This window comes from Equus quagga, chromosome 6 (genome assembly GCF_021613505.1).
Source record: "Equus quagga isolate Etosha38 chromosome 6, UCLA_HA_Equagga_1.0, whole genome shotgun sequence".
Lineage (NCBI taxonomy): Eukaryota > Metazoa > Chordata > Mammalia > Perissodactyla > Equidae > Equus > Equus quagga.
In genome coordinates, this window is record NC_060272.1 from 116953331 (window position 1) to 116975782 (window position 22452).

Sequence of the window (22452 nt, forward strand, 5' to 3'; positions counted from 1 at the left end):
GTATTAAAGGGAGGCATTGGCATTTGAGTTAGTTCTGTCTAATCTCTAAAGGTGTGCTCCTCCAGTTTGCCAGGCTGGCTGCCTGATAGTGTTCATCCTCATCAGCCTTAGACTGTCAGTGATGCCTGCAACAGTGCTGTAAGCTTCTTGACGAGAGGAGCCTTGTCTCAATTGTTATCTTTTCTAAGCCTCCAGAGTACTTAGTGCTAGGAACACATGAGGTCCTCAGTAAATCCTTGGTGAATTGTAGTGCAGTTTCCTCTCTTCTCCTATTTTTCCAACCAGGTGCTACATTTCTTCATCTCTCCCAAAGGGCTGGTGTTTTCTTTCAGCACCCCTGCACCACCTCAGGGGCAAGAACTTTGGGTGGCTGTGGTAAGAGCCCTTGCTCTGGTCTCAAGCATGACTCATGGTGGGGAATTTGGGCTTCTTGAAACGTTGACCATCTCTGAATCAGTCCGTGTCTCTCTCACCCTTGATTTGTGTTTCCCAATGACCAGCAGGCCTCCTATGCCATCACATGGATCCTTCTAAGTAACTGGTTCCTCAGGAGGAGGAAGAGGAACAGAAACAGGCTTATTTTGGAACAACAGGCAAAGATGCCTGAAGGGTTATGAAAGCACCACCACGATGCTCCAAGTCTATCTAATCACGGAGCCTCTACATACTTCAATTTTACTGGCTCTGCCTCCCCCAGCCCTGAAGCTCTTCATAGACCTACAAAAGCAAAGCATTCTGAATAATTTAGAATCCAGCAATTTGTTTATGCTGTGCCTGAGTGTGCATTTCTTTGGTTATATCTTCTTTGAGTTTACTGAGCCTCTTGAATCTGTAGGTTTGTGTCTTTTGCCAAATTTAGAAAGTTTTCAGCCATTAGTTTTTCAACTAATTTTTCTTCACCTCAGTCTCTCCTCTAGTTCTGGGACTCTAATAACACACATGCTAGATGTTTTGTTATTATCCCACAGGTCCCTGAGGCTCTGTTCCATTTTTTTCTCTCTGTTGTTCAGATTGGGTAATTTCTGTTGACCTATTGTCAAGTTCACTGACTCTCCTCTGTCATCTCTATTCTGCTATTGAACTGATCCAGTGAATTTGTCATTTTATTTATTTTTCAGTTCTAAAATTTCCATTTGGTTTTTTATATCCTCTATTTCCTATATGAGACCTTCTAACTTTCCATTTGTTTCAAGATTATTTTCCTTTATTGTTGAAGCATTTATATAATACTTGCTTTTAAGTCTTTTTCAGGTGATTACAATGCCTTTGTCATCTTGGTAACAGCATGTATTGATTGTCTTCTCCCATGTGAAAGATTTTCCTGGTTCTTCATAGGCTGAAAAATTTTGAATTGTATCCTGACTGTGTCTTATCACTTTTACCATACTCAACTTGTTCAAAGTAAGTCACTAGTTCTAGCCCACACTCAAGGGGATGGAATCACACAAGGATGTGAAAACTAGTTTGTGAAGATCATTAAGGACCATCTTAGAAGTCTGCCTGCTGTCTGCTGGTGGAAGCAACCCAAGTGCCCATCAGCAGATGAATGGATAAACAAAATGTGGTATATACACACAAGGGAGTATTATTCAGCCTTGACAAGGAAGGAAATTCTGACCCATCTACAACATGGATGAACCTCGAGGACATTATGCTAAGTGAAATAAGCCAGTCAAAAGAGGACAAATATTATTTGATTCCACTTATATGAGGTACCTGGAGTAGTCAAATTTATACAGAGAGAAAGTAGAGTGGTGAAGGCACGGGGAATAGAGAGTCATTCTTTAATGGATACAGAGTTTCAGTTGAGGAAGATGAAAAGTTCTGGAGACAGATGGTGGTGATGGTTGCACAACAACATAATGGACTTAACGTTACAGAATTGTACCCTTAAAATGTTTAAAATGATACATTTTTGTTACGTATATTTTACCACAATTGAAAAACAAACAGACGAAAAACAAGAAATCTGCCTCCCACACGTTATGAAATTCTGGGTCTTGTTTAAATCCTATGGAGAATGTCAATGTGTTTTTAGTAGGCATTCAACCAAAGGGAGTTCAGGCTGCTAGTTCTAACCAGCCTTCTGTGGTCTTAGTCCCAGTATTAGTTCTGTTTTCAAAATCCTTGAAGCACTCTTTGGATTGGTCCCGCGTGTGCACTACCCAGTAGCCAGACTATGCTGTAGGCTCAGATCCATGCACATGCACCTCAGGGGTGGGTCCCTGGGAATTCATCCATTTGAAAGGTTGCTTTCCCAAAGACCTCCCTCTCCACGACCTCCCTGGAACTTTCCAGCCTTGCCTTTTCCATCCTCTGGACAGAAAGCTGGTGCTCAGCAGTTCACTTGCTGTGACTGTGCTCACCTCCAGGACCAAGCAGTGGGAGGACAGATGGAAATAAAAAGCAAAAGGGGTTTCCCTACTCTCTGGGGACAGTAGCTCCTCCAGTGGGGCTGGGTGGTGTCCTTCTCGCAGAGTTTAGGCGCCTGCCAGGGCTTCCCGTCCCAGCAGTTGCTACTCTTGTCGCAGGATTGCTTGGGTTTGAGGCAGACACAAGAAAAACAGAGAAAAAGAAAGAATAGGGAATTTCTCCTGCTCTCCTTGAGCATCCCAACTCCTTGAGCAGACGGCTTCTCCTGAGGATCTCTCTGCCAGCCCTGATGCCCACTCGTGGTTTCCGGTTTCACTGAGTTCAGGCCAGCCAGGGCACACTGGAGGGAAAAGATGGCAAAGTAAGGCCATTTCAGTGGTACTTTGAGCCTTGTTCTTCCTCCTTAATGCTTCTGTTAACATTTGCTTTTCAGAGCCCTGAAATAGCTGATCTAGGCGTTTTATCCAGGAGTGATAGCCACCTCCTTCACCTGATCTTTTTTTTTTAAGATTGGCACCTGAGCTAACACCTGTTGCCAATCTTCTTTTCTTTTTTCTCTCTGCTTTTTCTCCCCAAATCCCCCCAGTACATAGCTGCATATTTTAGTTGTGGGTCCTTCTAGTTGTGGCATGTGGGATGCCGCCTCAGCATGGCCTGATGAGCATTGCCATGTCCGCATCCAGGATCTGAAACCGCGAAACCCCAGGCCACCGAAGCAGAGCGCATGAACTTAACCACTTGGCCACGGGCTGGCCCCGCCTTCGCCTAATCTTAAGGCTAGCTCTGACTTTGGCATTTAAAAAAGGGCTCCATCCACCCACCCCCACTCCCCGTTCGCTCACCCTTTTATTCTATTAATGTATGTACCACAGGTGACAAGGGCTAGAGAAACAGCCTGTCTTGAAGGAGTTTAGAACACAATTGGCATATTAGACACAGCTTCCTGGGTTTCCCCCATATATGAATTGGCTTTCCCCCTCTCTGTTTAGGCTCACAGTACATCTAGGAAAAGTGAGTGGGCTTTGTTGCTTCCTTGAAAAGTCATGTCTGCTTGTGAGCCTGAAACATCCTCACATATGAGCTCAGTGGGTGAGGCTGAGGTCTTTAGAAAGAGTCATCTTTTCAAACGCACAGGTTTGTGGTTTTTGAGAGAACAGAAAGCATAAAGCATAACATCTTGCGGGATTACTTTCTGCTGAAGACCAATTGATGCGACATCTGAAAATCATCAAATAAGTGTCTTGTTTTTAGCCTGCAAATGACTTTGTGAAACTTTGGAAGGAAATTCTTCACTTAAGAAAAAAGTAGGAAAATTGAAATTGAGATCATGGGCAAGAACAAAGATGGGGAATTATGAGAGTGCTTTGAATTGTTAATAGCATTTATATTTGCAAAAATGAATCTCTCTGAAAACCTGGAAGTGGTCTAATAATTTTAAATCACCTCACACGGCACATGCCCCAAATCCTGATAACCTCCACATTCAATTGCTTATGACCAGTTTTTTGGAGCACTCCAAAAACTTGAAGTTGCTACACAATGCACAGAACTCTGGATTTAAAATTATGGAAGTCTCTGATGTTTTTTTCCTATAAGCTCTTACATTTGGAAAGAAGTACAGTCTAACCCCAGAGGATCAAAATATATTGAACTGATTTTTTTTAAGAAACGGTATCAGCCAAGAAAACAGGAATTGAGCTGAACATTATGATGAAGAGAGTGAAGAATGGCAAAGATAAGGCTGAAGGTGGTGTGTATACAAGACTCAAAGTTGGAGGAGAGGCTGCACCTGGAGATGAGAAAGTCTGCTGGCCAAGGTAAGACAAATTAAGGCAGGTTGGTAAGGGTAATCTGAGGCAAATGAAACTAAAGGTCATCAGAAACCTGGGCTCTGATAAGGGGAGACTGGAGTAAAGAGAAAGTTCCCTCTAGCTTCAGTGGTTAAGGGGTGACGTAGAGTTCCCACAGCATTTCATTAATATACAAGTCAAGTGTTGCAAATACCCCATGTGGATGACAGACAGTTGTACTTTGTGAATTTCTCGTTTCTAATGATGCATTTGAGCTTTATTTTTTACAGCTGTCCTTGTCTTAATCCTTTACTTTTTTCTCCCCGGGGTTTAATGGATTCTAGTTACAGATCAGCATTTTAAGCAGCATGTCACCCATCAGGCAGCACATGGCTTCTGATGGTTACGGCATTTGGGTCACCACCAGTTCTCTGGAAGGACAAGCGCTCCTGTGAACAGCACAGTGAAATCTCTCCTACAATTGGAACATGGCAGCGCAGGTTCAGGGCACACACTAGGAATCTAACCAAATGCCTTTTGCAAACAGCAGCTCAATGAGGATTCCTGCCACGAGGCAAAATGCTTGGAAAGTTACTATGTGCTGGCATCACTGGGTTTGGGGTCAGCAGGCTGAAACCGGGACTCATTATGTTCCTACCATGCCAACTCGGTGCAATTAGCCTAACACGATAATTTCCTGAGGCCATATGTTGATCTTTAGGGGAGGGAAGCCTTCGTATGCTTGATGGCTCTGAGATCTGACTGGCATGTCCCAGCTTCGAGCAAATTTCTGTAAATCAAGATAACACACACGGCAATCAAAGATGAAGTAGGACAGCCAGCCTGGACAGAAGCAGAAAACGGAGAGCAGGGCTGTGCACTTGTTGACTGTTGTAGCGAGTTGGTTTTCTTTCTTTTTTCCAAAGAAATTTTCGGAGAAAGGTCAAGGGAGCACTACTGTGTGCAAGGCTATCCCTCTCTCTCCCCAAAATAAAATCAATGTAAGGACCTAGAATACAATAAGTTATGGTCCAGGGCTGTGTGGCCTGTATTCCCATTGGAGACCTATCAATGTGAACTAGCACTGTTGGGAAATCTCTCCAGCTAGCCCTGTTAATCGATACCTCTGTTCATTACACGACTCTGATGAATATGGATAATGATTGGGTGCCCGAGAGTCAGGTGACCAAAAATAACTGTGCCTTACTGAGGATCAATAGATTTCCCCCCAGTATCACTTGAGGCAATCCAATATTCACAGCCTGGATTCCCTGCAGGAGTGCGTTACCACATCCGTGACATTTCATAATCACATGCCTCAGTGGAGGTTGACTTCCCCAAAGTTGCTTAACCTTTCATGTCTTTGCCCTCACTCTGAAACCCATCCATGGGTGCTCAAATGAAATCAAGGAGGGAGACTCTGTCAAGGCTCAATGGCCGGCACCTCTGCAGCCTTGGGAGGGACCCTGAGGCAGTAGCATCTAAAGCTGGCAGGACAGCTCCTTGCTGTGGTCCTGATGGCAGCCAGATGGGTATTAGCAGCTCCTCCAGCCCCTTGTTGGCCAGAGGCCTGGGCCATGGGGTTGCTATAGAGTCTGGGAGCTCATTTCCCTGGGTTATCGGCCAGAGGAAATTGGAGAAGTGGGTGGTACCAGCTGGGGAGACCTGGGCAATCTTGCTCTAGAGATGGAGAACAGAAAACACTATTTTGGAAGGGAGACTCCAGCCAGTTACAGTCTTGGTTAGCCTAATTTTTAGCTAGGATTGTTTTAAGAGGTGGGGATAATATTAAACAATGCTGAGTCAAAAGTGCCTTCTATCTGCTTCTTCCCATTGTCCCTCAAGCAGTATGACAGGAGGAGGAAATGTCACCGATTATGACATCTTCCCATCTGCTAGTTTTATTTCTAGATTATAAGAAGCACAATCTGCAGAAAGCCACTGCCAAGAGAATATAAACTGAAACACAAGCATTTAGTCTGAAAAAAATATATAGTCATCATCCTGTTGGCTGCTGTCCACAAATTTCACAGATGGGGGGCGGGGGGAAGAAAATTTATTTGCAGAAAACTAAGGTGCAAAGATACCTAAGTTCTTCCTTTGGTCTTCCTTTCTTCAAAAAAGCTTGGGCAAAGGCTTTGGGGAAAAGGACTTCTGGAGACATACAGAAAAGGCATCCCTAAAGGTACAGCTTTGGTGAGGAAGGACTCAGGGCAGTGTTTGCTGGGCTCCATTGGGACTGGCTAGGATCGTTGTAGCTCTGACTCAGCTTTGCCATCTGAGCAAGAGATGAGATTGATCTTCCAAAGAAGTGTTTTGAATAATACCAGGACGCAGTCCAAAGAGGAGATTGACTCTGAGATATCCAACATGTGTGCTTAAATAGGGTGACTTATTATGTGAGCTGAAGCGTTGCCAGGTGTATTCTGGAAAGGTCTATTAGAGTTTGTTGAGGTTTCTTCAAATCAAGAAGGGAAGAAGAGATCAGTGACTGATAAATCTTTAATATAAAAATTGTACAAGAATTTTGATACAAATTACAAGAGGTATTTGGACAAAATATGAATAAAATTCCATTTACATCCCCAAACCCTTATGCATTTTATGCAAAAGACATACTGTAGACAGTTATAGTACAGAAAATACAACAAAGGAGATAGCAAATAAAAACTTTTAATTCCCGTAGACTACTAATAAAAACAAACCAAAAAGCAAGACAAAACAAAACAAAAACAAAACCGTTGTTCAACATACAGTATTCATGTAGCTACCGACGTCACGATGGTTAGATCAGGGAGATGCGAGCTGTCCCGGTCCCTTGGTGCAGCTACCTTTTGTAGTACAGATTTGGTTCTGCGACAGGCTCAGCGGAAGAGAGACTGGTTTGATGCGGAAGAGAACATACACCAAAAAAGCATAAACCCCCAAACTCCGGGGGAGGGAGAGTGTATCTTGGTGAAAATTCCTTTTCCTCAAGATATTTCAATTCCCCTTGGCCACTTTTGCTGTCAAATACGCAGGTTGAGTCAAATGTTTTTGTGATCAGACACATCAGTGGGTTTGGGGTGAATAAGAAAGTTACGTGTTCTCCCAGGTATGGGAGGGATCTTGCTAGTTCTCAGAGGACTGCTCCATGATCAGTAGGAGAGAAGAGAGAGCTTTCTTTCCCAGAGCCCCAACTCGCCTCCACCTTTGAGGAAAGGCCTAAGTGACCTCTCACCAAAGTCTTCTAGTTTGTCAACCTTCCTCGCCCCTCGGACCTCCATGTACCCACCTTTAGCTCTCCTGCACTTTTCATCCTGGCACTGGAAAGAAAACGGTAAGATTTCTCTGCAAGGCAGCTGAACCAAAGTTTGCACAGGAAAACAAGTGCACCATATATTGTAAGTCTTAGATAGTCCTGTCAGATTAATACATAATACTAGAACATCTCATTCACTTAGTTCACGTTAAGTAAACGCTGGACAGGGTAGAGCACACAAATGTTTCCAAAGCGACCAAAACCAGGATGAAAGAGGGAGTGTTCCGCCTTCTTGCTTCATAGAAGACTTTTTTTTAAGGGGGTGGGTGAGATCAGAAAAAAGAGCAAGGGCGGGAGTGAAAGATAATGGAAAAGTGAGGGGAGATTAAGATAGGCAATGAGAGGAATGGATTACTCTGTACAAAGACATGCAAAAACGCTCCAAATTGAGTACCAGATAAAAAAAAAATAAACAGTCAACCTTGGTTTATACATCTCAAGTGAACCTATTAACTCAGCACATTGTCTGGGAGTTCAAGAGCATCATACCTCATGAATCAATGCTTCTCACAGCTACGGCACCGAGCCACAGGCATGGGAGGGGCCGGAAGCCAGGCTCCCACTGAAACGTGCCAGGTCAGTTCACCTTGCAGGGGCACAGCCCAGGGGGCTGGGGTTTTCTCCCCCTCTTTTGGAAAACATTCCCAGGGCCAGGAGAGTGGAGCTCCCACACACACCCAGGGTCTCCCCAGAGTCACCTCTCAATTCTCGCATTCCATAAGAGAAGTGGGCAGAGCCAGTTACTAACGGATTGATTTGCCATCTTCGTTGTGCATTATTTCAACATCACATTTGGCAACAGGAAGCCTTATAAAGTCTTGGTATAGCACTTAGATACTCTCTCTTCAAGAAATATACTTTTACACTATCTACTTCTCTCCGTTTTTGTTAAAATACCTTTCTCTGTTCTTCCTTCCCTTCAAAGATTCTTAAAAAAAAAATGAAGCTAAAAAAATGTTAAAAAATTAGAAATGTTCTTAAGCATCCCTATTATTTAAAGGAGAAAAAAATCTAATATTAGTTATAGAATCTGTGCAATTTTGGCAACCGAGTTTTTAATTAATTAAAGATTCTATGAAGATGTTGGATAAGCAATTGTAATATATACATACTGGGGGAACTTAAAAAAAAAATCAAGTCAACTGCTTTTTCTCCGACCCCAAGAATCTTTGCTCAAAGTGCTTTTCTTGCCAGTCCTTGGACTGGCTAATGAAATTATTTAGCACACGTTTGTCAACACAGACCTGTTAAGTTCTCTGTAAATCTGGCGCTTCTTTCTCTTTTCAAAGGTTCACATCAAAGATGACACCTACATGTGTCTTATTTGATTGACAAATATATTGGAAACGTGACTGTTTGTAGTGGGGTCAACGACTTCTCTCAAACCTGCAGCCGAGGGTGGGAAGGACGTGTGCAGTCCCCCAGTTCCCTAAGACAAACAAGTAGATGCTGCACTTCATTTAGTCTAGCCAGCCGCTTTTCAACTGTCATTTAAGCAGTTCAGCATATAAAAATAGCAGCCAATACCTACGCGTTATTCGGGCTCAAGGTATGTCGGAGTGTAACGCTTTCCCACGTTCTTCCTTTGTACCTCTGTCTCCTGGTCACTTGATTTCGTAAAGCTCACTGTACTTGTACTTAACAAAATTCTCCCAAAGTGGAGAATTTAACTTTTACGTATAGGGTAGTCCCACTTTTGGTGATTAAAGTGAAAATCCCTGTGCCTTTTTTATTTCAGATTGGCAGTCCAGTTTAACAAAATAAAGATTAATCTGTCATGTTACACTATGGATTCAAAGGTTGTCACTGCGAGAGACCTGTGTACATTCAGACCAATGGTTGGATGTCAAAGCTAAAAGACAACTTTTTTTTACCACCATGCACCACCAGTTTACAACATGTGCACTTTTTGAAGGGGGAAAAAAATGTGTTAATGCTTTGCTTACAGAATATAAGGCAATCTAATTCTGTTTTTGCCACTGCCTTATGGGACATTTTGCTCTAATGATGGGCCACACCCAGTGCTCCCAAAACGGACGGGCGTGGAATTGCAATACTTCAGTTTCCAAAGACGCAAAGAACGCTGTCACAGCCAGCATCTCTCCAATGACCCTTTATTTAAGAAGTCATCTTGTTACTGTCCACTTAATAGCTGGAGAGGGCACCTGGAGGCAGCCTTGGGGCTTGCCAAAGACACAATTTAGTAGGTGTGTGTATGTGCTTGTGTGTTGGGAGGGGAGGAAGAGAAGGAAGGGGAAGACGAGAGAGAGAGACAGAGAGAGAGAGAGAGGTAGAGACACAGATTGTGAACGTGTCTGTGCATCAGGGAACGGAGTGGGAAAGCCGGGCCCTTGTACTCAATTTCCCCTTCACAAGGGATAAACAGGCAATTACGCATCCTTTTATATTTGATGGCCAAGTGCTGAACTGGAAAGCACACTATTAGTTTGTGTCCCTTCAGGGCCAGGGCAATAAGTAGCCAGGAGAGCTGGGGCTGAAGCAGAGAGGGTGTTGTCTGCTGTTATGTGACAGTCTTGTCAGCAGCGTTCACATTACTGGAAGGTAATAAAGTGACAAGTAAGTTATTAGAAAGATATGAGGTGAAATTGAACTGAAGCTTCTCACTACTCAGCCCCGGCTTTTTCCTTTCCTCTTTTGTAACGGTCCACTATTTGTTACAAACTGAGCCTTGTCTTGATATTCTATATAAAAAAGATTTTTGTTTTTCAGTAAAGGTCAAATGAATTTACAATAACACTTTAGAGGAGAAGAATAAAGATAGTTTTAAGACGACTATAGTATGTTCCTTCAAAGATATATATAGCATTATAATGAACAATAATGCTGATCCAATTCAGGATACTTGTAAAAATGCTTAGTTTTTTTTTTTAACCCTGTTATTAGGCATTTGGATTTTTCAACAAATGCCAAAAAGACAGTCTTTGATGTCCAGTTATTTCCGAATGGCCATAAACATCACTTTGTGCAAGATGTGGGAAGAATGAGGACAATGGAAGGTCACAAGGAAGGATGGATGTTTGGGTAAGGGTGATGATAGATTAATTCAATTTTACAGCTGAATTTACGTGATAGTCATTGAAAATTGCCATTTACCATGAGCAACTCCCCAACTATAGGAAATATGGAAATGAAGCTGGGACAGATTAGACGTGGCCTTAATATTAACATGACCAAGACTGCCATACATGGTTTAGCTTTGAGGGGAAAAAGGAAACAGAAAAGTTACTTTTATGCTTCATAGGAAGGTGACTGAGCTGACATTTTAATCAAGGGACTTTTAGCCAGGTAGCATTACAATCCCAGCTATGAGGGTGAACAAGAGTAATGATGGAGAAAGGACCATCTATGCTGGCTGCCACTCACTCCTACGCCACTCATCACAGTTAGAGCCTGGCTTGACCACAGGCTTTGTCAATAACCTAGATGACCCACTGTATCTTTTCGCTCCCTAAGGGACTCCAGCATCACTTCCCACTCCAAAAAAAAAGAAAAAACCCCCAACTGCCGTGTTGGCTCTCCTGACTCTAGGGAACCTCAGCTATTCCATGCAGCTGTCCTTGCCTCGCTCCTCCGACCGGGTCCTATGACGCGCTTGGACACGGGAGCTCTCCCCTCTGCTAGACTGAGTTGTACCAGACTTTTCCCTTGAACAAACACTTCCAGTGCATCCACTATTTTCTTTTCTAGCTACCCCCAAACCAGGGCAGATACCATTCCTCTACTTAGGAACCCTTACTCACTTTAAAAAAATGGTGACTCCCTCCAGTGCTTAGGCACCTGCTTATTGCCCTCCTTACTCATTTAGAGCCTCCCAGGAAAAAAACAAAGAATGAGAGGGAAAACCAAAATCGTCTAGGTTAAATATTCCACATTTGGGGGAATGTAAGTGATTTTTTTAAAAAAAGGAAATGTCATAACTTGAAAAACAAGTTCTTAAGAAAAGGAGTGTGTCCATAGGATGAAAGTAAGTTTCTTCCGGATGATTTGTTTCCTTAAGATAGCAGATGTAGTATGTCTTATGACAGCTGAATTTTATTTACTCTGCTTGTCAGTCTAACCCAACACTAACAGACCAAGCACAAGTCAGAACTGCTCAGGTCAACTGTTAGCAGTTGGCAGCACGTCCATCTCAATCTGGTTACTGGCATCTTTAATTGCCAAGGGCCCCCGTTCTCGTTTGCTTGGCACACATCGAGGTGTATACTGAGGAAGGGGAACAGGTCACGTTTCATTTAGCGGGAACCTAGAGCATCGTTTCCCCGAGTAAAATGAGGACAACGCCTCTGGAACAGCCCATTCTTGATCTATTCAAAGCTTTTTTTTTTCATGTATACACTAATCGACGCTGTTAACCAGTTATGTGCCTTTCTCCTTTTACTGGAAGGGCCTGAAAATTCATGACCAAAAGAATCACACTACAAGGACAGTGGAACTATTGTGCTGAAAACTTTTTTAAAAAAAGATATCAGGTTGAGGAGGAAAACATTTAAACACCTTTAAAAGGCATTAGGCTGAACTGCATGGCCGGACTAAGATCTGAAATGCGTATAGGTTAGGTTGACTTATTTCAATAGAATTAATAGCAGAACAAAGAATGTCAAGCTTTTTATCACATTTTCAAAACCAAATTGCTTATTATCTATCCTTTCTCTTGCTCTTTTTTGTCCCCCTCCACAGCATGCAGATATTCCTTAAAGTGGACTAAGCTTTTCTGATATTTACAAAAACACCGTTTAAAATGATCAAAACAGTACATTTCAACACCAGCTAGTGAACACGCACATTAATAATATTGCCTAATTTTGTACCTGTGACAAAACTCTGGTTAAAATCTATCAAATGGGAAAAAGCTGCCTGGATAAAAATCTGCATCACAATTAATTTTCGGCCAGCATAGAGTGGATGCAACTAGAGAAACTTTTTCACAATCAATAGGAGACACCCATGAAAAACTAAATGATAGGAATGGGCAAAGTGAAGGGCTCAATGACTAAAAAGCAGATCTCTTTATTCTGCCCATTTGCAAGGAAGCCTTGCCATCACCATCCTAACTAGACTCAGAGTTAAGTCAAAGCCTACACTCAGGCACAGACCCAAGACCAAGCACCACTTTGGGACTAGAAGCATTGTACATTCATGATTTTACACTTTATGTACCACTTCCATTCACTCCCCCTGCCCTTTTAAGCAAATAGGCTTTATATCGGAAAACGTCGTTCACCCATTTGGAAGGCCACCATAACAATTGGGCACTTGAGGCAGAGAAGTGGTAGCAAAGAGGGGAGATACTTAAAAAGGCAAGCTGTCCAGGACTCACTGCTGTTTCTCTGACAAAATGCAGGTGAACACATTCGTGTTTCCGAGCCAGGGAAATTCTCCTTCGAGAATCTCATTACTTCACCTCTGGACTTGTTCTAACTGGCTCTCCACATTAGCCTGGTTTGTGGCAAGTCACAAACATTTGCTCTAAGCCTGTTCATTTGCTGGTGTGACCTGCTGACAGCTATGTAATTCACTCACTAGGGCTCTTTGACCTTTTAGTTGACATTAAATTAAACAGACTAAACATTGATTTTGTACAGGATGAGTTCTAATATCTCAACTAAGAGTGTAACTTTTACAAACGGCTGAAATACAAACGTGTTATTTTTATAAAACTAGGTATAATTCAGTCTACACACACTCTGAAAGCTAGTATTTCCATCATCTTTTGCCGGGATACTAAAAGTATTTTTTCCACCCTTTTTGAATCGAATCATCTTGTTATAGGGCAGCAGCGCAACACAGAGAAGGCTAAGAGGACCAAAGTGTTTGCAAACAAACTTTCATTATTCTAGTTCCATCTTTCACAAACATACTGTACAGAGTCTTATATGGTATAAAACAAAGGAAAACATCTCTGTCTATTCAATTTAACACAACACCAAAATAAAGCAATTAAGACTTTGGGGAATTCAAAAGTACAAGAAAACAAAAATGGTTATCACTAATTCCTCAGCTTTTTTACCGTAAACATTTGTCATTTAACAGACATAGTGTTTGCTATGTTTTCTTTTGTACTGCAAATACTTTTGGTCTTTCCTCACTGTAAAACAAATGAGGACTCAAATGCACCTCAGAGCATCCTCTGAAGGAGATGAAAAGATAAAGCTCCTAGACGTGTCTAGCTTATCTTTAGGAATCTATTGTTTCGGAAATTTTCACAAATAAAAATACTGAATCCTCAACTAATGATGCTTATTTTTGGAAACAATAAATACTGTGAGGTACAATAAATCCTACAGAAATAATAATAACAACAGAAACACATTAACAGTTTCCTTTGGCAAATTTAACGGAAGTGAATGCTGATGTGAACATAGAAAAAAAAAATTACAAAACATATGAAAAATGGAAATGACGTGAAAGGTTAAAACAAAGGGAGTATTTCTAACTTTTAGATCGATGTGAGAAATGTTTGAGGCCATTAAATGCAGAAAAGAAATACATTCTTTTTAAGTTATTGTGTACTGTTTGACAAAATATTCCTGGTTTCTCTCCCCCTCCCCCGCCCCCCACTTAAAAAAAAGAAAAAAAAGACAACACAACAGGTCTGCAATGCACACACTAATGGTCTTGGCTGCAGACTGAACTTGAGTGAATACCATCATTCAGTCAGCACGCTGTGGTAGCTGAGGCTGCCGATGTGGTTAACCAGCGCAGGCAACATGTGTAAACATCGGAAACAAAACAAAACAAAACAAAAAAGGTTTGGAGCATCGTCTCCCCCTCTTTCTCACTCTCAATTGCTTGGTTTCAGGCTCGCTTTCATTTCTCTCTGACAAATCGTGTGGGAAACACAAGACGCTGAGCAGCGAGAGACCCTACTTTAAAACCCCTTCTTCTCGCTGTGCAGACAGGAGTGTTGCTCAATTCAGGTTCAGCACGTGTGTTCAAAGCTGCCGAGTCCGGCTGCAGTGACACGCCTTTTGATTTTGTCTGTCACACGGGCCTGACTCGTAGTACCACTGCAGAACTTGCAACAAATTAGACAGCCATACAACAGACCAACCCAGCGCAGGCTTTTCCTTTCTTTTTAAAGGATAAGGGTTAGGTCCTTGGAAACGAGTGTTCAACTCTTTTACTGTATTCAGCTTTGTTCCATAGTGAGTAATTTGGGCTTTTGTATCCTGAAATATTATCCTGCCTCTAAAGAATAAATGCCTTGGCTGTTTCACACCACATAATTTTGTTTTCCTTTTATGTAACTTAGCATATAAGCAAGAAGGATGCAATGTTGATTCTAATAACATTCGGCACTTGAAAGAATCACCAAGTGTTTTTTTTTGTTAAAGCGGTTTTCTGGTGGCCAACAAATTGGCCTGTGGTTATGTTGAGTGACTAATTGTATTTTCTTTTCTGGAAACTTGTGCAAAGTTGGCAGTTTTGTGTTAACACTAATACTTTTGTTTGGCATTTGTGCCCCATACTGACCAGACCGTTTTTATACAAGTGAATTTTTTTTAAAAAGACACTTACTTGAAGTATGGCAACAGTTTAAGGATAAAAAAGAAGCGTGGATATTACACATCCCCTTGTAGTGTATGAAAAAAAGTGCATGACTGGATTTATGTATTAGTACAGGACATTTTAAAAAATCAGATCTGTGCTGTAAAGCATGCCAGCACCGCTTTATCACTATATCTAGCAGGTAGTAAAAACAAGACCATGTTTTTAAAAAAAAAAAAAATGCGCATTAATGCTAACATAAATGAATAGAGCTAGCCAGCAAACTATTTTTTTCCTGCATATCTAACAGCTGGATGTAACTGTAAAAATTAAACAAAGAGTTAAACAACCATCAATACAATTGTTTTACATCATTGGCCCCTCAAGGCGAAATATTTACAGATGAATCTGCCATGCTTTAATTGAAGATTCTCTCAAAACCTTAAAGTTCACAGAAGACAACTATAAGAAGTTCCTTTTTTGTTTCTTTTTTCTTTTTTTTTCCCTTTTATTTTTTTGCAGGCAACAGTCGTGGGTACAACAAATTGTCTCTTTGGAGAGGACCAAGAATTATTATCCTGTCAAAATTTGGGCTACTTGCACATTTTATGTGTGTGTGTACGTGTGTTTAAAAGATACTTTGTTTTCGCCCCCAAATTAAAGATCCCACCCTTTAACCAAAACTATAAAGGAAAAAGAAAGAAAATTTCAAAAGCACCTAGTGTTTATATCTAAAGAAAACGTATGTGTGTGTATATATATGTAGACACAGAGGCATACACGTGTATACACACACACACATGCACACCCCCCCCTCCAAGTACACAAGCACACACTGACTATGGCAGTTCAAAGATGTTGGCCATCTGGTGAGGGCTGGCATTTGTAGTGTCCGCTCTGAGACTAATCTACTGAAGTGAAGGGAATGTTTTTGTGGAGATTAGGGTTCTGACTGTGCCGATTTCGGCTTCGCACAGAGGAAAACATCATATTGCAACCGGGGACTTTGCACTTGTGCATTTCTCGCAAATGCACAGTTTTGTAGTGCACTCTCAGCGTCCCCTTGTTGCTGTACATTTTGTGGCAAATGTTGCACATGATCCCACCATTGCTCCCGGACAAGCTGTTGAACATCAGAGATCCTGAAACTTCAGCCCCTAAGCTGCCAGGGAGGGCAGGGGCCTCAGCCTTGTGTGCCGACTCCCCACTGTCACTCGCCCCATCAATGTCATCGAGAAGAATCCCCTCGTCGCTGCCTGCGTCGGATTCTCTGGAGGAATGGATGCTGCTGCTGGACTGGAGGCTGGAGGTGGTGCTCAGGTCAAGGACCATGTAGTCCTCTGCCATGCCCCTCCCATACCCGTTCAGGTGGGAGTCTTCAGTCCCTGCGGGAGAGGAGGCGTCTTCCCGGACATCGAGCCCCAAGGGGTGCTGGGCACCATAGATCTTCATCAAAAATTCATCCCGGAGGTCCTTGCTAAGGGAGGGCTGCGATGAGTCCAGGCCCATGTCATCGAGTTCTTTGGTCAACAGTTTACGATGCAGATTTATGTTGGCACTGTGTCTAGGAAAACAAGAGGGAAGGGGGGGAGGTGTGAGGGAGTGGGGAGGGGTGAGAAAAAGGAGAGCATTTTAAAATTGATTCGGCTTTCACTAGGCATCAAATAAGCACATTCACTGCTAATTACACCATTATAAAAGCAAACATTCCCCTCCATCCTCCGGATTTGGGAAAAAGTAGTGGGGAGTGCAGGAAGGGGAGCTTTTCATTAAGGTAATTTTTAGAAGAGAGTAAAATTCTTCAATGGCAGGATGGATGCAAACCCATGACCCTTTTCTCAATGACTGTTCTGTTAGTTCTACTATATAGCAGCATCAGCTGCAGAGAATCTCATAGCAGAGATTTCAGAATATTGATTAAATAGGATAAAAGAATGGAAACTGCTTGTCTAAACTGAATAATTTGAATTTACCTAAAAACAAAATCAAAACCCCCCTTTTTTCCTACAACACACACTTTGAGGTGTAAAAAGGATCCATTTTTTTTTTTAAGTAAATGGTCTCAATAATTTAGATTTAACTTCAAAAAATAATGAAATGTCCCCCCTCACCTTCCTACACTTAAGTTTTCGGTAGAAAAAAAAATTATCTTAGTAGATTAGCAATTTGAAATAGCGTTACAGACTATCTTTAACACAAATCCCTTTTCTCAGACTGATTTGGGATCTCAGCTAAATCTAATAGTAAAATACACTTATTTTCAGAAGCTGCTGCATTTTAGAGTTGAAAATGTTTTCATCAAGTAATTCAACTTTCCAAATTTAATTCTTTAAAACAAAAGCTGAAAAACAGAAATTGGCTTTTTAAATAAAAACCTACCCACCCTTAAAAAAAATCACACTAAACAAGAAAAAGCTCAAAGGGACAAAAAAAAGCACCCCATCCCAAAACAAAACAAAACAAAAACCACACAATAAATACAAAAAAAATCAAGCACAATAATAACATACGGTCCCTCTATTTTAACAACTACAATCCGTACTTCTTAGACAAGCAAAACTTTTACTCCACTCACTGAGTGCTTTGCTTGTATAAAAAAAGACAGGATTTGTCCCAGAGCATCCATAGGGATGTCATGATTTACAAAGCCTGATAGGTTGTTATCTCTCTGAAAACATTGCCTTTGTATTTACATCCCCCATTTACTTTTAAAGTGCCCTTGGGCATATACCTCTCTCCACCTGCAAAGGCTCACAGGTTTGACAAGCACCTAAATTGAAGGCTACCCTTCCAAAAAATAAACCAATACAGAAATATACAGATACATAACAGCTTCTTGATAATGGCAGAAGCTCTACATCTTGGAGAAGTAATTGTGATAACAGAAATGACCTAGAATGGCCAGTATGAAGTTCAACAGACCTCCTGATCATAATTAAAAAGTATGGAAGACCAAAATGAGTCATTCCATTGTGTGACAGGCATGGCTAATATTTCTTAGAGATGGTTGAGAGGTATGTGCCTCAGAGACAAGAAAGGTGGGAAAGACTTCTCCACCTTTCCACACAAGACAATATATAGCACTCCGGTTGGAAGGGGCAGTGGGGCAGCGGCCCTCTGCACACTGCGCTTAGGAAGGCTGAGCTTACCTTGTGATAATAAGATCAGCTTTCTAATCTTTTGCTAAATCGATCACAAAAGAAAGCAAGAATGAGAGACAGAGAGAGAAAAAGAGAGAGAAAGAGAGAGAGAGAGAAAACAAATTCACATTCTAGACATCTGGTTTTAAAAAACAAACAATAAAATAGGGATTTAAAATGTTCTGATCACAAAATCATTTTCTGTCATAAGCGATCATCTCATATGCTGTCTTGATGATTTTCAGATCAGCTGCATAATCCAAAAATCATAAATCATATTAAGATAAACCAAATTCACAGCATCATCATCATCCATAAATGAGTTCTACACGGATGCATGCAGTGTGCGGATATGGGAATGATAAACAGAAGTTGTCCCCACGGTCCCTGCTCTAACACAGTCGGCTCCCTATTTCCTTGGTGTCAGATGGCAGATGACTCCAAGTGCAGGTTGCTAAGCAGAGTGCAGGAAATGCCTACTGTGAAGTCTTTACCCTGACATGTGGGTATGACACTACCCGAGTTATTACGAGAATGTGGAAACAGAATGTTACACTATGTACTATTACTCCATTGATAAAGCAGTCTGCCATCCACAAGCAGCTCACAAAATCCTACCCTTCTGTTTACTTTTAACACCCTCCCCCTTTCTTAATTTCACAAGCACACATTTTGCGATAGCTGTAATCTAGAACTCTGTGCTGCTTCTCACACATCTGCAGTTACCACTTCCTAGATTCACTGCTGAGAAAACAGCAGCCAGACACACAGCAGTCACATCGAGACACACTGAATAAGGAAGAATAAATTAACATTGACGAAAGGACACACTGATCACCCAGATGGACACATCTTTCCTAAGATGACTTGTGAAATTACACATCTCCACCGATATGTTACCAGGAAGAGATGTTTCTCTTCATTTCTCACTTACAGCAACAGAAATCTGTAATCTAATTAGATGATGTACCAGCCCTCAATATCTGTCAACCAAACGATGTGCAGAAATGTGAAGGCCAGCTCTGGCACTCTGTTCAACAGTGTCCCTTTTCCGCTGTCAGCAGTACTGTTGGCCTCTGCTAATATAATTACATTGACTTTTATTCAATTAAGTGCCATCCCTTGCTTTAAAAAAAAAACTACTTTATCAATTGATTCAGGTGTAATGCAATAATAAAGATGAACTCATGGCAGTGCATTAGCTCTGCTGTTCATAAGTTCAGTACACGGCTTCATTCATGGTAGTCGATTTCCATTACGCAACCACAGTTCAAGAGAATTGATTCTTTTATGTTCATTTCTTAATCTATTTCATTTTTGTTTAATAATCCTCCCAAATGCCATATGCAAAACACTTGAAGTGGGGATGGGAAGAATGTGCTGTGGAAAATCTGCTAGTTCATTCTCATGACAGTGGGCTTGGAGATTTTCTAACAAACTCACAGTATTACTGGGGTAGAAAGGGGAAAACCAAGAGAGGGAGGGAAAGAAGAAAGACCGAAATTCTTTAGAGTGCTGATCCTGTCCCTCGAGAGGTTAGCTTCAGCCTTCACAGAATGGATAAAAGGCAGCGCTTGATTTTAACAAAGACCTATTGTTGGACTCTGGAATCAGTCAATCCAAACCATTTACTGTCATAAAATACTGTCCTCGTGAGGAGATACAAAGACCTAGGGTTAACAGCAATTTACAAGTTTATTTGGATCAGCAGAACTAAAGAGGTAAAAAGAAAGGAAGATGGAAGCGACACAGAAAGAACTTGCACCTACTGACTATCAGATGTACAGAGAAAAGGATCCTAAAATGAGAAGACCAGAAAGTGCTGGAAACAGGAGGAGGACCCCTAGTAGAGGAAGCAGTACGCAGCTGTATGGAATAAGTGGAAGAAGGAGTCCATGCAGGAATCAGTTTTGAGTTCTCCAGAGATGGAGATGGTTTTTCTAGAAAACAGACTTAGTGTTGTGAATATTTATCTCCAGAAAAGACGGAAAGATAATCTTTAACAAAAATCTAGACTGTATAGAACTTACTCTTTTTTACAAGAACATAAGCAGTGTGAAGGCTGTTTTGACTTGCTTTGACTAGGGAGGCAATACTGATATGAGGAGGAAAATTCCTCTTATGGAAAAAAAATGACTGGGATGGAGAGAGATGAGTTCCTAAGAAGAAGGGGAAGGATCTGATCTTAACAGGGGTCTGGTCTTAATGAGGACTACTACACTCATTAAGAGAGCGGGCCAACATTTAGTCCCAAGGTGGTCACTTTCAAGAACACAAACTACTAAATCTTATTCAATCTCAAGTCTCCTGCAGATCAAGTAGAATACTTTGCACATAGGAGATAATTAAAAGTACATTTATTTGCCTTCAATCAATAATATGCATGAGTCTTAAAGAAGCTTTTCCCAAAATACACTATAGAAGGGAAAACAATGATGCCAAGATTGGAAACATGTAAAGGAATATTTAAGAAAGGATAGTGATTAATACAGCAGAGGGTAATTCCGACCCTGTTAATATCCTAGGTGTGGTGCAAGGAAATGCCCCGTCACGGGGGCATAACATGCTCCTATAACCTGGGCTATGAGTGGAATTACAAAGGTTTCCTCTGACCCTCTGCACCCTTTCCTACCCCTTCCATACTGTGAGTTTACCAAAAGCCTCTAAGACTAAGATTGCCCCTAAAAGCAAAAAGAAACGAAGCCTATGTTATATAGGACAGGTCATAAAACCAAACTTATTCTTTGAAATGCTGAGTGTCAGCTAACTGGACTAAAGTCAGCTACCGGTCTTTTTCTGTTTCTTTAACAAAAACTTTACTTATGTCAATTATATCTCAGCTAAAAAACAAAGAAAGAAAATTTTACCATGCAACCACAGCAGACACCAAATTCATCAAACACAGTCAAATAAATCCAAGTGCCCTTTACAGAGACAAAGTCAGTCCTGTCTTGGGCTTCTCTTTTCTCATACCTCCCTTTCCAAACTTGTTCAAATGCCCAGTTTGACTTAGTGCAATGTTTAACCATAAAAATTAAAATTAAAAACATTGAAAAGGAAAAGTGTTTTGAGGTTTGTACTCTGACTATGAGATACAGGGAAGGAACTTTTTTTTTTAAAAAAGAAAAAGTCTCACGACCAAATTAGAAAATGAGAATGCGGCGTCAAAACTGAAGAGTGGATCAAGCTATGGGTTACATGAGTCGTCCAATACCTAACTCTTAATTCTAAATCACTTTTGAGCCCTTCTAAACTTAGTGAATTGAAACAAAACACTTGATAATTAATTACAATGCCTCAAGTGAAATGGACTTGAGGCTTCATTTTTGATTAGTTTTTGCCTTTATTTTTCTGTTCACTTCTGCCACTCCACAAACACACACACACACACAATCTCTCTCTTTCGTGCTCATCAAATTATATTGTCCAAAATGATCACAGTGATGTATACATAGCAGATACCATAAAGATATGGGGAGTGTGTGTGTGTATGTATATGTATAAAGGGATAGAGAGAGAGATTTATATCCAATCTGGGAAAATCTAGATGCCAAGTCGAGTGTATTGTGGGATATTGAGTCCCCAATACTCCTGAAAAGAAATGTAATCTGCTATCCAAATCTATAGAAATGAAAAATTCAAACCTCTGCCCCTCATTAATTCCTTTACCTGGATTGCTGTGACACTATCTGTTGTCCTTAACTCAAGATTTTCATCTTACCATTTATTAATAATGGTAAAGCACCCTACCGGATGCTTACAGCCCTGTGAATTAAATGACATTTTTGATAGGATAGTACATTACTGCAAAACTAGTAGCTGTTCTATAGGCTCTTATTTAAAGATTCTCTCCAGAAGATCTGAAAACCATCCCTAGCTCGGGAAAAAAATTCAATGTAAAATACTAGTGAACAATGCTCAAAAAAGTAAAAAGTAAAGAAGTACATATTAAATGCAAGAAATAAAAGCTAAGCAAATTCTTGCAAATTAAAAGTATGAAATTCAGTCACTTCAATCCCTTTCAATATAAAACAAATCATCCATACTGGTCACGCAGACAGTTTCCTCTACATTCAAATTATTCACTTGAAGATAAGCTCCTACCAAACTCTTCAGGGGTTTAGCTAATTTACTGCACAGATACGGCACGTCTGTTGTAATAACAGGTAGGATGTATTGGGGTCGACCATTTATCAGAATTAGACTTTTCTCAATTCACAGTGAATTATGCTGCCTACATGACTCCCCTCTCTCAGAGCCTGCCATCCCCTTACGGCCCCTAATGTGGCAGGCAAACAAAATTGACAGTCTCATCTTGTCAACAAGGGCCAACTCTCCT

General features: G+C 41.0%; 1 protein-coding gene across 15 annotated transcripts in view; it reads right to left on the bottom strand.

Moving 5' to 3' along the window:
* Positions 1-6688: 6688 nt before the first annotated feature.
* The window catches only part of BNC2 (basonuclin 2), a 423941-nt gene continuing 408177 nt past the window's right edge, over positions 6689-22452 (bottom strand). For 9 of the 15 annotated variants that reach the window (XM_046664181.1, XM_046664177.1, XM_046664178.1 and 6 more), the window contains one exon: positions 6689-16537. In XM_046664181.1, the coding sequence (XP_046520137.1) occupies positions 15877-16537 (661 nt within the window). In that variant the 3' untranslated portion in view covers positions 6689-15876. Of the gene's footprint in view, positions 16538-18122; positions 18157-22452 lie in introns of all 15 variants that reach the window. The other 6 variants (XM_046664188.1, XM_046664184.1, XM_046664182.1 and 3 more) reach the window with 6 other exon arrangements.